At 35.5% G+C, this 15,203-nt stretch overlaps 1 protein-coding gene across 1 annotated transcript in view; it reads right to left on the bottom strand.

The window, feature by feature from the left end:
* Nucleotides 1-15,203, bottom strand: part of LOC131416362 (alpha-2-macroglobulin-like) — a 69,525-nt gene that overhangs the window by 24,616 nt on the left and 29,706 nt on the right. Inside the window, exons 16-25 of the mRNA XM_058558836.1 lie at nucleotides 10,940-11,107; nucleotides 10,380-10,461; nucleotides 6,001-6,118; nucleotides 5,173-5,401; nucleotides 4,078-4,204; nucleotides 3,690-3,811; nucleotides 3,138-3,189; nucleotides 1,437-1,520; nucleotides 974-1,150; nucleotides 656-743 (exon numbers count right to left, since the gene is read on the bottom strand). Coding sequence (XP_058414819.1) covers nucleotides 656-743; nucleotides 974-1,150; nucleotides 1,437-1,520; nucleotides 3,138-3,189; nucleotides 3,690-3,811; nucleotides 4,078-4,204; nucleotides 5,173-5,401; nucleotides 6,001-6,118; nucleotides 10,380-10,461; nucleotides 10,940-11,107 — 1,247 coding nt within the window. The remainder of the gene's footprint in view (nucleotides 1-655; nucleotides 744-973; nucleotides 1,151-1,436; nucleotides 1,521-3,137; nucleotides 3,190-3,689; nucleotides 3,812-4,077; nucleotides 4,205-5,172; nucleotides 5,402-6,000; nucleotides 6,119-10,379; nucleotides 10,462-10,939; nucleotides 11,108-15,203) is intronic.

Below are 15,203 nucleotides of genomic sequence, written 5' to 3'. Positions count from 1 at the left end.
AAGTGATCCTTACTTTCTCGTTCACTTTCTTATGGCTTCAAAGATTCAGGCTCCATCTTTCTTAATCAGGTGGTTGACTAGGACATTTGCGTGCTCACACTAGGTTTTCTTCCTTTCACGGATTTTCTGTTGTAGATGAGAAAAACCATCTCTTCTGCACCTGCTCTATGGACAACCTCTTGGCAATGTTTTCTGCCTCGAAAAATTACATCCTTTCCCTCCACACCTTCCTTCCCTCTCCTTTCACCAATCTCCTTTTCATTTGTTACCTCTTGTTTGCCTGTGTGTTTTGTCTCAGTGTGAAAAATGGCTGAAACTTTTCTAGCCTTAAATTCTGGTATTTCTGGATGCTGGAAAATAACTTAAAGTGGCCAGATTTGTTTTACTTCTGATGAGTCTTAGAGAGACATGAAAAAGAATATCTTACTGTGTTGAATCCAAAAGGCATTTGGGAGTTAAGGCAGATAGACCTTAAGATGAGTCTCAGTTCCGCCACTAATTATTTGTGCAACCTAGAGACATTTACATAACAACAATAGGCATAAGTTTCTACCTTTATAAAATGAGGTTCATAGTATGTAATTTGTAGAGTTTCCATGAAGAATAAGAAGGGTAATGCTTGTACAAAGTCTGTCATATAGGACACTTTTCTTACCACGTGTTGCCTTTCTTCTTGCCATGTTGGTCCCCAAAGGCACTATAGGAGCCATCTCTGTGTTTGTAGTTCAGCTGCCTCTGATAACCTGGAATGGAAGGTTTCAGATGGTCCATGAAGTAGCAGTGACATAGCAGAGAAAGAGAGACTTCCCAAACGTGCAAGCAGATGCCAGAGAAGCCAGAGGTCACTCACATACCCTGGCCTCTCCGGCATGCAGGACCCCCCAGTAACACAGCTTTTCCTGCCCAGTGAATGTGAAGCCTATTTGTCGAGAGAACATTTACCCGAACAAAGTGAAGTTTCTATCTGACTCACCAGCATTGAGATAACCGATGGCCTTGGACTTGATCTCCTGGGTCAGCTGATGGGTTTCATTCAGATATTTGAGTACATAGATATTAGGAGCAAACAGGACCATGTTCTGTTCTCCACAGCCATAGGGCATCTGGAGAAGATTTTGAGTGTTTTTTATGGCAGAACCTAGTATGTCACCTGGAAAGGAAAGATGAGAAGTCAGAACTACCATAACTGGCTGGTATCATCAAGAACAAATGACATTCACATTTTGAGTCATTTCTGAAAGATAGCTGATGTGAAGAAATTATAACTAGAATGGAGGGTCAGGTATCCTGGGAACCAATTAGAAACTGAGAAAAAAAAATAGAGATATGACAAAGAAGTTGAAAAGCTGAAGCGTAGTTGAAAGTAATATTTGAAAAAAACCTGGGGGAGTGGCAGTGGTTGCTGTCCCAAGTTCATCAGAGGCCGAGTGACTCACCCAAAACAGAGAAAGAGGCTCTGGCTGATTCTTTCACTACTTTTGGTGGGAGTTTCAGGGACAATTTTTCAGATACCCCGACATCTAGATAAACAAACAAATCAGATACAAGAGGATTATCTACAGTCTCCTTTTCGGAAAAGTCCTAGGGCCAGTGCTTTTAGGAATGCACCTTAAACTTGGACTTGCTACCTCCTCAGAAAATGTCCTTGATTTTAATATTCCAAATTTACATTTCCTGGTACTAGGTGGCTTTCCAAGCTATGTCTCATCCTCTTTTATTATCCACTGCATTGAATTGCACAGGGGCTGTCCAAAGAAAGCTCTGAGTTTTCTGTGATATGTGATGATCTACTCCTATTGAAGGCTTCTTAAAATGTTTCATAGCCATATGAAGATAACGCATTTTGTTGGCCTCAAGTTTTAGCTTATGTGTGAGTAGACACTCAACATGTAAGAATAACTAAATCGAGAGAGTAAATATGATTCTTTGCTGTTCTAGGGTACTTCTCTCAGTTGCTAGCTACTCAAGGCTCTTACTTTCAGGGAAGTCCTTGATATGGGTGTGTGTGTGGGAGGGGTGGCAGGTAGATTAGTTTTTAATGATGAAGTCTCAGGAAAGCAAAATTGACCAAGGTAGGGATATATCCTTTATTATTCCATGGAGTCACTAAGAGTCAGAATAGACTTGTGGGCACAAAGAACAACAAATTCTACTCTTGAAAATTTCAGAGATAAGCAAATCTCGTTAACCTCCAGTGACTCCCTTCATATTTCTACCTTTCACATAAAAACTGTCTATGGTTTTGAATAATTGTAAAACAATTTTCTCAAATATGCTACTTGTAAGTATGATGTTGGTTTGTCACTTTTGGTGAAATCATTTACTTTATCTCACCTCTACTGTAAGTTTCTTCTCAGAATAGATTTTAGTTCATGAGCTTGCTTTAGAATGAAAAACTTTAAGCAAAATTATTCATTATTTCAACAAATGTGTACTGAGCAACCACTTTGTGCCAGTTACTGTTCTAGGCACTGGGAATACAGTTGTGAACCAGAGGAGACAAGATTCCTGCCCTTGTTAAGTTTACATTCAGGGGAGGATTTATCTTTTATGATCAATTCCTATAGCCGGTTCTCAAATGGCTAGTTCACGACTACGCATACAGTGGTAGAAGAACAAGTAATGCCACAAAAATGAGAAAAAAATAACTATGACAACCATATTTTCATGATTTGGTACAGTTTATGTATGAAATGTCTTTGGCCATAAAAAGCTTAGATTTTACTGAAGCTCTAAGATCAGAAATATATGTTCCTTCACCACATATTCTATATATTATTCCCATTAGCTTAGATACATTTTGATTCTGACTCTTCCTAGCCATTCCTGAGGCCCCTGTGTGTGCTGGATGAAGAGGTTCCTGTAATCTGAAGAAAAGAGCTACAAATGAGGAACAAAGACGTTTTAGGTTGAGTCCTGTTGTGCTATTAATAGCTATGTTAATCCAGTTAAGAACCTTGATCCTGTGGCACTTATTTTTTTTGTTTGGGTAATGGGCATGAGGTACATAAGGTACATAATGTCTTGGCTTTCTCATAGGAATATTGCAAAAATCAAATGAGATGATTTATGTGGGAAAAATTCATTGTAACTTAAAATGCTACTATCTTCTTATTGCTGTTTTGAATGACTCTTACCTGAAGCACAGAGTAAGGAGTTGAAGGTATATTCCTTCTTGATTCCTTCAGGCTTGTGTGGAGAGAATGAAAAGTCAGAGATGAGAAGGGACTGAGCATCCAAGTGCAAAAAAAAATAATGTGAGTTTTGAGAGGGGGTCTATAGCCTCCTTACTTGTGAAGTGATGGGCTTGAGTTAGATAATTTCTAATATGCATCACAGTGGTGAAGGCCTAAAAGTATGAGAAATTTGAAGGAGTCCAGGTGATAAAGGACAAGAATAAAAAAGGATAATTAAGAGAAAAAGGAGAAAGAAGTGATGGGAACTGAGGGGAGAGGTGCAGACTAAGGAAAAGAAATATCTAGTCCAACTTTCAGCTAATGGGAAAATTGCTAAAGGCAAGTGGAAAAACAGGACAAAACAGTGCTTTTATCTTAATGCATGCACTTCTCATATGCTGAGTTCATGTGCTATTATTATTAATTCTTTTTTTACCCAAAGATTATAGACAGTCAATAATACTACCATTTCCTGGACTGACTATGGCTATCAGACAAGTCAGGCTTACTCACCTCAACTAATAGAAGTTTGACCACTGTATCTTTCCTCCCAATTTCAGGAACCGAAGCCATCTCAGTACCACAGAGCTCTGAGGACTGTAGTATTTCTGCACTCACAGAGAAATTCACGTTCCCTGAAACAAAAGGCCTATAGATCAGAGCTTAGATGTCCCAGAGACTTGGTACTCTTTAAATCCCCGATATCTACAAGGTGTCCTAAGTTTTGTCAGCAATTCCAAAGCTTGCTCCTTATTTAAGGGGCTGGCAAGTACAGGGACAAAAGCAGCAACACCTGGAGTCTTCTGCTTGTGGGGCCCAAAGACGAGAACCTAATTTAAGGAACCTTCGTGTATTCTTCATCTTTGAGTAGAGAGGGTTCCTTCAGAGAGCTTTCACTCACCTAGTGATTTGGGAGTTACCAGCCAGGACACAGTTTGTCTCCCATTTGCACAGAGGCAGTAAGAATCTTGGTCTTTCTCCTCCAGGATAGCTGTGAAGTCAGGAGAGGCTTCTAGCTGCACACTTACCTGTAGCCCCATATGGGACAAAGTGACACAAGGGATATGAGTTTAGAGGGGTAACAAGTTGAGGTATGGGATGGGGCAAGGGAAAGATCCTAGAGTGAATTTGGGTGTTAAAAGAGACTAGGAGAAACACTTTTGGAAATTATGGGGTTGAAAATGACATAAGCTGAGACTATATACATTAAAAAGTTGTATAGACTTCATACAGAACATATATATATATATTTATAAATATAATTAATATAAATATATATTTATCTATTTATATTTATTAATTTTTTTGGTGCCAGTAATGGAGGATAGGAAAAGTCTACAATAGCATGTTGTCCTGAGGAAATTTATCTACTGGCTTAGACTCACGAGAATTCTCCCAGCTTACTTTGTGGCTATACTCCAATTGGTGTTCCTTCCTTTATTTTTTTCCTTCCTTCATTTTTTATCCACACACTCATCCATTCATTCAGTTAAAAACATATTGTAAGCTTTATGTATATAAATCACTTCTTGAGTATAAGTGGCTCTTGTCCTCAAGATGTTTTTGGTTCTAGGGCATATAAGATTCCAGGAAGAAGAATTATGTTACGTATGGTTAAATGTGATGAGTGTTAGAGGGTAGGTACAAAGAAAGTGTCTTGGGAATTTAGAGGATGACTTAGAAAACCCAAATAAAAGGATTGAACAGTACTGACTATTATGTCATATTTTAGGCACTCAGCCTAGATTATAATAAAACATTTTCGTAAACTTTAGAAATGAAAGAAAATAGAAATCTGGAGTTTGCAAGCTATAGTTTCAAAACCAGTGTCATATATTTTTGGGAAAAAAATGCTAGGTCTCTTCTAATTTGGGACCTGATTATTATTGGTGTGGTAATATATGTAATTGGAGTCAGGGGATATTTCAGTGATCTGGAAAAGGTGGTGGGGCCTAATGCAATCTTTTGATCATGCTTAATTTGGTAAGGCCCTTACCCGGATGCATTTGGGAAGGTAGTTTAACACAGTGGCCTTAAGTGTGAAGGCTTCTCCACGGATCACAGAGTAGGGCATTGTGAGTTCCAGGAAGAAGGGCTGAAAGGCTTGGAGAGATGCAATCGGGGAGAGACCAAGTCCAGTGTCGTTGGACAGGCAGAGGGCCCCTGCCTTCCACTCAGTGATGGTGTCAGGGACTGTTGCTCCTACTTCAGCCACACCTGATGAGCTGGGGAGGATGGCAATGCGAAGAACAGAAAGTAAGCGAGTGAATTGGTTATTTCTAAGATGGTAACTGATGAGTGTCACCCAGCGTCATACTTTTGAGTCCTCTCCAAAGAGTAATAGATATTAACAGTATAATCAGAGCCCACTATGGAAAAAATAAAAGAAATGGTTCTATTTCCCCAACCATAGTCATGCCCCCACACCACCTCAAAATCTGTACTACTATTAGAAATCTGACTATGGATTTGAAATTGTCATTGAACTTCCTTCTCTAAAATGCCATCTGACAATTTTATAAATTATAATTCTAAAAATGGTTTATTCCATGTAGGATTGCTTCAAGTTTGCTATTCAATACAGTGTCCTTCAGTGGTGTTAAACATTAGAAAGCTAGATTATTATTAGTCACCATGTTAATTTTCCAGAAGTGCCAGGAACACAGCTATGTCTATAATTAGTGAATTAATATAATTAGACCAGAGTTTTATAAATTAGCCTAGTCCTGCCTTGAAATGACAGAAATTAATTAGAAAAATAGTTGGAAATAATGAAATCATGTTTTCACACCCAAAGGTAATGGGAAAAAGGGAAGTTACTCACTTTACCACTACCAAGTCCCAGACCCAGGTTTCAGGGAAATAGTTTCGTACAGTCTCAGCGAATGGCTCTCCACGGAAATTTTCAATCACCTCATTATATTCCACATAAGGAAGTGCCACTATGCATATTACAATGGAAGAAGGGAAAATACTGCTTTGAGAATGATATTTCCATACAATGTGACATGTATGAATACAGTCATGTGCCACATAATGACATTTTGGTCAATGATGGACCACGTATATGACGGTGGTCCTGTAGGATTCGTACCGTACAACCTAGGTGTGTAGTAGGCTATAACATCTACTTTTGTGTAATACACTCTACGATGTTCGCACGATGACAAAATCCCCTAACAAAAATTTCTCAGAATGTATCCCTGTCTTTAAGCAACGCATGACTGTAATGTAGCTAAATATTTAGTTTTCTTGCTAAAATTAAAACGTTAAAACAATTGCATTAGAAAAAATGTGTTGAACCACTCATTTTTTGGATGGGTAGAATCTTTGTCAAAAGTAGAAATGATAAAATTCATGAGAAAGCATAACATAGTGTATGTGTAACTGGTGGATATTTCTTGGGTTAGGGTAGCTGGGGAGGGTTTCCAAAAAGAAGGTAAAACTTTCACCTTAGAAGAAAGCAAGAACCATAAGACTGCCCTTCAGGCAAGATACCATGTGACTGTAATAAGAATCATTTGAATAACAAATGACCAGAGCTCCATAATGCCAACATTATTATTAGTGGAGAGATTCTTGCAAAGTTTTTTTTTTCCATAGATCCACAAAACCAAGCCTAATGCTTTTTCCTCTTTTTTTAAAATTAAAAAAACATTTTTATTGAGATATTATTGACATACAGCATTATGTTAGTTTCAGATGCACAACATAGTGATTTGATCTTTATAAACATTATGAAATGATCATCACAATAAGTCTAGTTACCATCTGTCCTCCTATAAAGCTGTTACAATATTATTGACTATATTCCTATGCTCTATATTACATCCTCATGGCTTAATTATTTTATAACTAGAAGTTTGTACCTCTTAATCTCCTTCCCCTATTTCACCCAGCCCCTCACCTGCCTCCCCTCTGGTAACCACTAATTTATTCTCTGTATCTGAGTCTGTTTCTGCTTTGTTTTGTTTATTAGTTTGTTTTGTCTTTTAGATTCTACATATCAGTGAAATCATATGGTATGTGTCTTTCTCTGTCTGACTTGTTTCACTTAGCATTGTACACTCTAGGTCCATCCACATTGTTGCAAAAGGCAAGATTTCATTCTTTTTTATGGCCAAGTAATATTCCATTATATATATATGTACCACATCTTTCTTTATTCATTCATCTATCAAAGGACACTTAGGTTGCTTCCATATCTTGCTATTGTAAATAATGCTACAATGAACATAGGGGTGCATATATCTTTTTGAACTAGTGTTTTTGTTTTCTTCAGGTAAATACCCATAAGTAAAGTTGCTGGATCATAGTATAGTTCTATTTTTAATTTTTAATTTTTATTTTATTTTTTGAGGATGATTAGCCCTGAGCTAACATCTGTCGCCAATCTCCTCTTTTTGCTGAGGAAGACTGGCCCTGGGCTAACATCCGTGCCTATCTTCCTCCATTTTATATGGGATGCTGCCACAGCATGGCTTGACAAGCAGTGCATTGGTGCATGCCCGAGATACGAACCCCGGGCCGCCAAAGTGGAAGCATGTGCACTTAACTGCTAAGCCACCGGGCTGCCCCTAGTTCTATTTTTAATTTTTTGAGGAACTTCCATATTGTTTTCCATAGTGGCTGCACCAATTTACATTCCCACCAACAGTGCATGAAGGTTCTCTTCACATTCTCACCAACATTTGTTATTTTTTGTCTTTTTGATAAGGCCATTCTGACATACATGAAGTGATATCTTATTGTGGTTTTGATTTGCATTTCCCTGATTATTAATGATTAGTTGAGCAACTTCTCATGTACTTGTTGGCCATTTGTATGTCTTCTTTAGCAAAATGTCTATTGAGCTTCTCTGCCCATTTTTTAAATTGGATTGTTTGTTTTCTTGATATTGAATTGTATGAGTTCTTCATATATTTTGAATATTAACCCCTTATTGGATGTATGATTTGCAAATATCTTCTCCCATTCAGTAGGTTGCCTTTTCATTTTGTTGGTGCTTTTCCTTACTGTGTAAAATCTTTTTAGTTTGATATAATCCCATTTGTTTATTTTTGCTTTTGTTGCTTTTTTCTGAGGAGACATATCTGAAAAAATACTGCTAAGACCTATGTCAAAGAGCTTACTCCCTATGTTTCTTTCTAGGATTTTTATGGTTTCGGGTCTTACATTCAGGTCTTTAATTCATTTTGAGTTTATTTTTGGGCTTTGTTCTTCTTTATCTAGTTCCTTTACATGTAAGTTTAGATTCTTTACTGGAGATTTTCCTTCTATCCTGAGCTAGACTTATATCATTATGAACTTCCTTCTTAGAACTGCTCTTGCTGCATCCCATAGATTTTGGAATGTTGTGTTTCCATTTTCATTTGTCTTAAGGTATTTTTTAATTTCATCTTGGATTTCCTCGTTGACCCATTAGTTGTTTAGTAGCATGATTTTTAGTCTCATGCATTTGTATTTTTTTCATTTTTCTTGTTGTAATCAATTTTTAGTTTTATAACGCTGTGGTCAAAAAAGATGCTTGATATGATTTCAATCTTTTTAATTTTATTGATCTAGTTTTGCAGCCTAACATAATCTATCCCGGAGAATGTTCCATGTGCACTTGAAAAGCATATGTATTCTGCAGTTTTTGGATGGAATGTTCTGCATATGTCTATTAAGTTCATCTGGCCTAATGTGTCATTTAAGGCCACTGTTTCCTTATTGATTTTATGTCTGGATGATCTATTCATTGATGTAAGTGGGGTATTAAAGTCCTCTATTATTGTATAATTGTTAATTTCTCCCTTTAAGTCTGTTAATATTTGCTTTCTATATTTAGGTGACCCTATGTTGGGTACTTAAATATTTATGAATGTTACATCCTCTTGTTGGATTTATCCCTTTATTATTATGTAATGCCTTTATCTTTTGTTACAGCCTTTGTTTTAAAGTCTATTTTGTCTGATATAAGTATTGTCACTCCAGCACTCTTTTTATTTCCATTTGCATGGAATAACTTTTTCCATCCCTCCACTTTCAATCTGTGTGTGTCTTTAAATCTGAAGTGAGTCTCTTGTAGGCAGCATATAGATGGGTCTTGCTTTTTATCCATTCAGCTATGCTATGTCTTTTGATTGGAACATTTAGTTCATTTACATTTAATGCAATTGTTGATAAGTATGTACTATTGTGATTTTGTTCATTGTTTTTGGCTGTGTTGTAGTTCTTCTCTGTTCCTTTCTTTTTCTCTTGCTCTCTTCCCTTGTAGTTTGATGACTTTCTTTAGTGTTATGTTTGAATTCCTTTCTCTTTAATTTTTGTGTAACAACTATAGGTTTTTGGTATCCGGTTACCATGAAGTTTGTATATATGTATCACATCACATAATATCTTACATGAATATTTCAAATCATATTCTTGTATAATGTAAGAAGGAAATTTAGAGGACATTTATTATGATTCCCTCATTTTACCAACAAAATTGAGGCTTAAAGAAGAGAATTGACTTGCCTGATGCCACACATCAGGATTTTTTGGCTCCTAATTGATTTTTTTTCTTTTTTTTTATACTATTGCCAACCAAAATCATTTATTGAGAGACGATATTTTGGTGAACGTTGAAAAGGGTGGGTAGAATCAGAAGGGAAGATGTTTGACTATGACCTCTGAAAATAATAGCCTGGTAGTAAGACAGAAGTTTTAAAAAATTTAGCATAGGGTTAGAAAATAGAGTGACTACAAATAGAGTACTTCATTTGCAGTGTAATTTTACGTAAAAATTATTTCTTTTCCTTTGATACTCTTCCTTTTGCTTGAAGTGGTCTTTTTTCTCTTCTCTCCTATCTCTCATACATTGTCAAAATTCTCTTCATTCCGTGTGACACATCTATTCTATGAAAAATTTTCGGACTCCACAGAATTATTCTTGTGTGTCCACCTATTACAGTAATTTTTATATTTTATCTTATTGTCTATTTTTTTTGCTTGTTGAGTGACAATGAAGTGTCCAAATCAATCAAAAGAAGGGGCTCCAGTTCTGGCTGTGCCACTTAGTGTCTACGTGACTTTGGGCAATTAATTTGGCCCACGTAAACTTGGGTTCTTTTTCTTTGTTATGGACAATATGCCTGCTCAACCATTTCATGTTCATCATCTTTGCTAAATGGTTAACATTTCCCTTAATCCAAAACATAAACTAATTTGTCATTTTACCTGGAGGGTGGGAACTTATATCATCAGGACAAAATTTGGGATGTTTGATCTTCAAGTTGGTGAATACATTTAAGTCCATGTTCTGGAAAGAAAATGATTACCAAATCAAACATAAATATTTAAAAATTATATAAAAACCCTACTTTGTATGGAAAATATAATACCCAATTAGTGACATTATAATTTTACATAATAAAGAAGAGTTATAGAATATTTGATACAGTAGCATAATAAGAGAATTTTATTCTTTGAAGACTCTTCAAATTTTATTCCTCATACTCTTTAGTATAGCAAAGCTGAGTATTGTAAAGTTAGTGCTGTAAAGCCACAGAGTATGTTGAAAAGAACACAAGATTCATCAGAAGTGTGTCTTGGCCTTGGCTTTACTACAATTAACTATGTCGCTTAAACAAGTCACTTAACCTCTCTATGTCTCAGATTCCTCAGCAGAAAAACAATGACTCAGACTGGACACTTTCTGATATTCTTTATTAATGTAGTATTCTATTAATCCTAAGTAATTCACAAGGCAGAATATTAATGGATAATACAGGCTTTACCCTCATGAAGCTGTAAACATCCTCTTCTTTGCTGTGTGACACTGGAGAGTACATGAGTCCATCAATAGAGACATTATCATGTTTGATACAGTCTTTTTGGTCTTCTTTCTGCTGATTTGAACTATGAATGAAGTCAGCATAGTCTTTCACAGGCAGCAGATTATATACCTATAAAAAATGAGGAAAGAGGGGAAAAACTCTTTCTTGTCCTTTCTTGAATGGTACCTGCTGAAAATAAAAGAATCATTATGATCACTACCAATTATTTCTCAAGTGTGTCCATGATCTATAAAAGAGATTTGTGGAGATTTTTTTTCTTTTGGACAGTGTTTTGTTGTAAAGGTGTTTACCATGCTCAAGAAAAGATTAAAAATATTCCAAGTATCCAAGACTAACAGGAACATTAAGAGAGAGCTCAAAGACAAATTCTGGACCTTATGTTGGAGAGAGATAATATTTATAATATAATTTAATATAAAACATATATTAAATATAAACTAAAAAATATATGCTTGTAATATGATATCAATCAGTCAGTAATAGAATTTTACTGTGTGAAAGAATGAAACTAGTTTTGTGAGTCTTACCCTCAAGGATTTAGTTAGATTTGTAATCTAAATAGGCAGAAGGTAATCTTGCCACTATTAAAAGGATTATGTCCACCTACTTTTTCCCTTACATATAGGAAAAATGAACTCCTTGTTCTAACGGGATATAAATCATCACATATCATCTATCTAAGTCAGATCAGTGTAATCCAAGACATTATTCCTGGGATGCGAAGTCCACAGTTTTTCATCCAATGATGATCCAAAAGTCTTGGTTATTCCGTATATGCTCAAATACAAAATGAGATTTTCATTTTTCCACCAAATTATTGCTCAGAAAAGAGAATCTCTTGCAGAAATAGAAGTATAATGATGTACACCTAAAATGTATACAATGTTATAAACCAATGTTACTGCAATAAACAAAAAATAAAAAAATAAAGGAGAATGTCACTTTTTTAAGAGTCTTTACAAAGTTTTTCTTTTTCTTTTTCTTTTTGCTGAGGAAGACTGGCTCTGAGCTAACATTTATTGCCAACCCTCCTCCTTTTTTTTTTTCCCCCCCAAAGCTCCTGTAGATGTATGTCATAGTTGCACATCCTTCTAGTTGCTGTCTGTGGGACGTGACCTCAGCATGGCCAGAGGAGCAGTGTGTCAGTGTGCACCCAGGATCCGAACCCGGGCTGCCAGTAGCGGAGTGCGCACACTTAACCACTAAGCCACGGGGCCGGCCCCCAAATTTTTCATAGTATACAGCCTTCTCTCAAATACTTTATGCCCTCCTAAGTCATCTGCCATATGGCACTTTTACAGTTCATGTTTATGCTCTAGCCGGTCATCTTACCTCAAGCCACTAGTGGTACTGATTCCCATTAAAATAGGCTATTTGGGTGTTTTATTTTTCATTCTTCATACAGATGTATATTCATGGTGTTCACCATATAAACATTTACTTTATTGTTTTTTTTAGAGACTTGATTAGAGCAATAATTTTCTCAAGGACTATTGAGAAATATAGCTATTTGATGAACAGCTTTTGAATTATGAAAACTAAGAATTGTTTATTGCTTTTTACATGCTTAACTAAATAGTCTAGCTGGCAATCCATCAGTGTTACACAGACTTCCCAAGTCCAAAGAACAGTCAAAACAATTTGCATTTCCACATTTGAAAAATGCAACATCTAAAAATTTCTCATCGTGTAATCTTATTGATAGAAAAAAGAGAGAATTCAAAGTATTTTATTATTAAGAGCTGTAAAAAATCAGACTAAGTTAAAATAAAAATGAAAATCTCAAGAAATAAACTATTTGATGGACCTTGAGTGTATTATGCTAAGTGAAATAAGTCAGACAGAGAAAGACAAATACCGTATGATTTCCCTCACACGTGGAAGATAAACAAACGAACACAGAGATACAGAGAACAGATTGGCGGTTACCAGGGGGAAAGGGGGTTAGGGAAGGCGAAAGGGGTAGAGGGGTAAATGTGTATGGTGACGGATGGCAACTAGGCTTCTGGTGGTCAACATAATGCACACAATGCAGTCTATACAAAAGTTGAAATATAATGATGTACACCTGAAATTTATATAATGTTATAAACCAATGTGACCTCAATAAAAAAATAAACAAAATGCCATATCTTAGATAATTTAGGTGAAAATAAAGATTATATGCTCTGGAAAATTGTTAGATAATATAGCGTCATCAAGGTCAAGACACTAGCATCAGAAATTATTGTGAAGAGTTTGAATAAAATTGTTTCATGAAATGTCAGTGGGAAAAACCATATTTCTAAATTAATAAATATTTTAATGTAATGTTGATTTTGAATATGTGTAGTTAAATAATATACAAAAATTATAAGTGGATATTTAATAACTCATCTATGACCATCAAAGTTTACAAATTTAAGTTGGCAAAATTTTTCTTTGGTTTCTCTTCATTAAGAAAATATGAAATCAATATACATCCCAAGTCGCCTTAGATTTGGTATTCAGACATATCCCCAGGCACATGACTTCAATGGTTATTCCACTAATATGATGGTATTAATAAGAACAGACATACAAAAGTACTGAAAGATGTACCTGTTATTAAGAGGAACCAATCATGGCCCAAAGATAGCTCCCAAGCAGGAAGTTCCTCAGCCTATGCTCTCCATTGCCATTTATCTCAGGGTAATTTTTGTGGCCATAATGAAGTCTATTTTCCTTTGTGGACTACTTGTACGCTTTTAGGAGGCACTAATAATAATAGGTAAGGATTGGAAAGAATTTGGGGGATAGCTCTAGGTATGACAATGCTTAAATGAACAGATAACCATGGAAGTAACTTTTTCTCAGCAGTCCTCAGTGTGATAGTTATAGCTACAAATTGAGAATATCAAATGAAAATATTTTGAAAATTGTACTTCCTTTAGATTCCTAAGTATTTTATTTTATGCATTTAAATAATATTCATAGCCTTCACCAGACTGTAGTCAGTGACCATGACTCCCCCAAAAGTTTGAATCTGTGCTCTTGATTGAAATGATTCATTGAATGTTCAGTATAATAAATGTCTAGTGTAATAAATGAAGCAAGATCCTTCACATGATCTTGAATTTTCAGGGCACCCAACATAAAAAAAAGATCTTAAAAGGTTCCAGAGAGAAAATAGAGAACAAATATAAAGACTGAGAATTAGAATGGCATTGTGCATCTCAATAATAATTTTGGAGGCTAGAAAGCAATGGAACTAGCCCACAAAGGGGGCGATAGCCCTCAAAACTCTCAGGGAAAATGATTATCTAACTAAAGTTCTGTACTAAGTCAAAGTATTAATTAATTGTTAAATAAAGATATTCACAGTTCCCAAAAAAGTTTACTTTCCATGCTCTCTTTCTTATAAAATTACTGAAGGATGTGCCTCACCAAAAGGAGCAAGCAAACAAAGAAAGAAGTCATGGGATCCAGGACACAGTGGACCAAACCAGGAGAGATTTGAAGTGAATTCTCGGGGATGAAAGTGAGCAACAGGCCTAGAAAACAATAGGTCCAGAACAGAGAAGAGATGGAGGGCTCCAACAGAAAAAAAGGAGTAGAGTTAATAGAATTGAATTGAACACTGTTTACAGAATCATAAGAGAATGTGGAGACAAAGAGAGAATGGAAGAAAAAGAAAACCCTAAGCAAATATGAAAATAAGGCAATGACTAAACTCTAGGAAAAATAAAAACAAGCAAGAGGGGAAATATAGTCATAATATACTATTTGGCTTAGTGATGAACAATATTTATATAGTCACAATAAGGAAAATTGACAAAAGATTTAACCTAAATTATCATACAATTGTATTGGAAAGATGAGGAGAGAAGAGAAGATGAATAATAAGAGTTAAAATGCTACTTCATAACAGGAATCCATAGACAATGTTAAAAATTAAGAATGAACAAAGGCTATCTACTTCAGAAATATGGAAGTAAATATCAGAAGAAATAACTGAAATGGTTGAAAGTGTATGCTTGCAAGGAATGGAATGATGAAGGGTGATAAGGAGCCAGAAAACTGTTGTTCTTATTGTTTTTTGGTTTGAACTCTTCTAACACTGTTTACATTTTTAAACTAAGTGCATATATTTCTTGGCTAAAAATAATTACTCAATAGATCTTTTATTATAAGCATGTTTTGAGGAAGTCAAAATATAAATGATGAAACTTTAGTAATATGTTTT

This window comes from Diceros bicornis, chromosome 17, assembly GCF_020826845.1.
Source record: "Diceros bicornis minor isolate mBicDic1 chromosome 17, mDicBic1.mat.cur, whole genome shotgun sequence".
NCBI lineage: Eukaryota > Metazoa > Chordata > Mammalia > Perissodactyla > Rhinocerotidae > Diceros > Diceros bicornis.
This window is presented reverse-complemented; position numbering and strand designations above follow the sequence as displayed.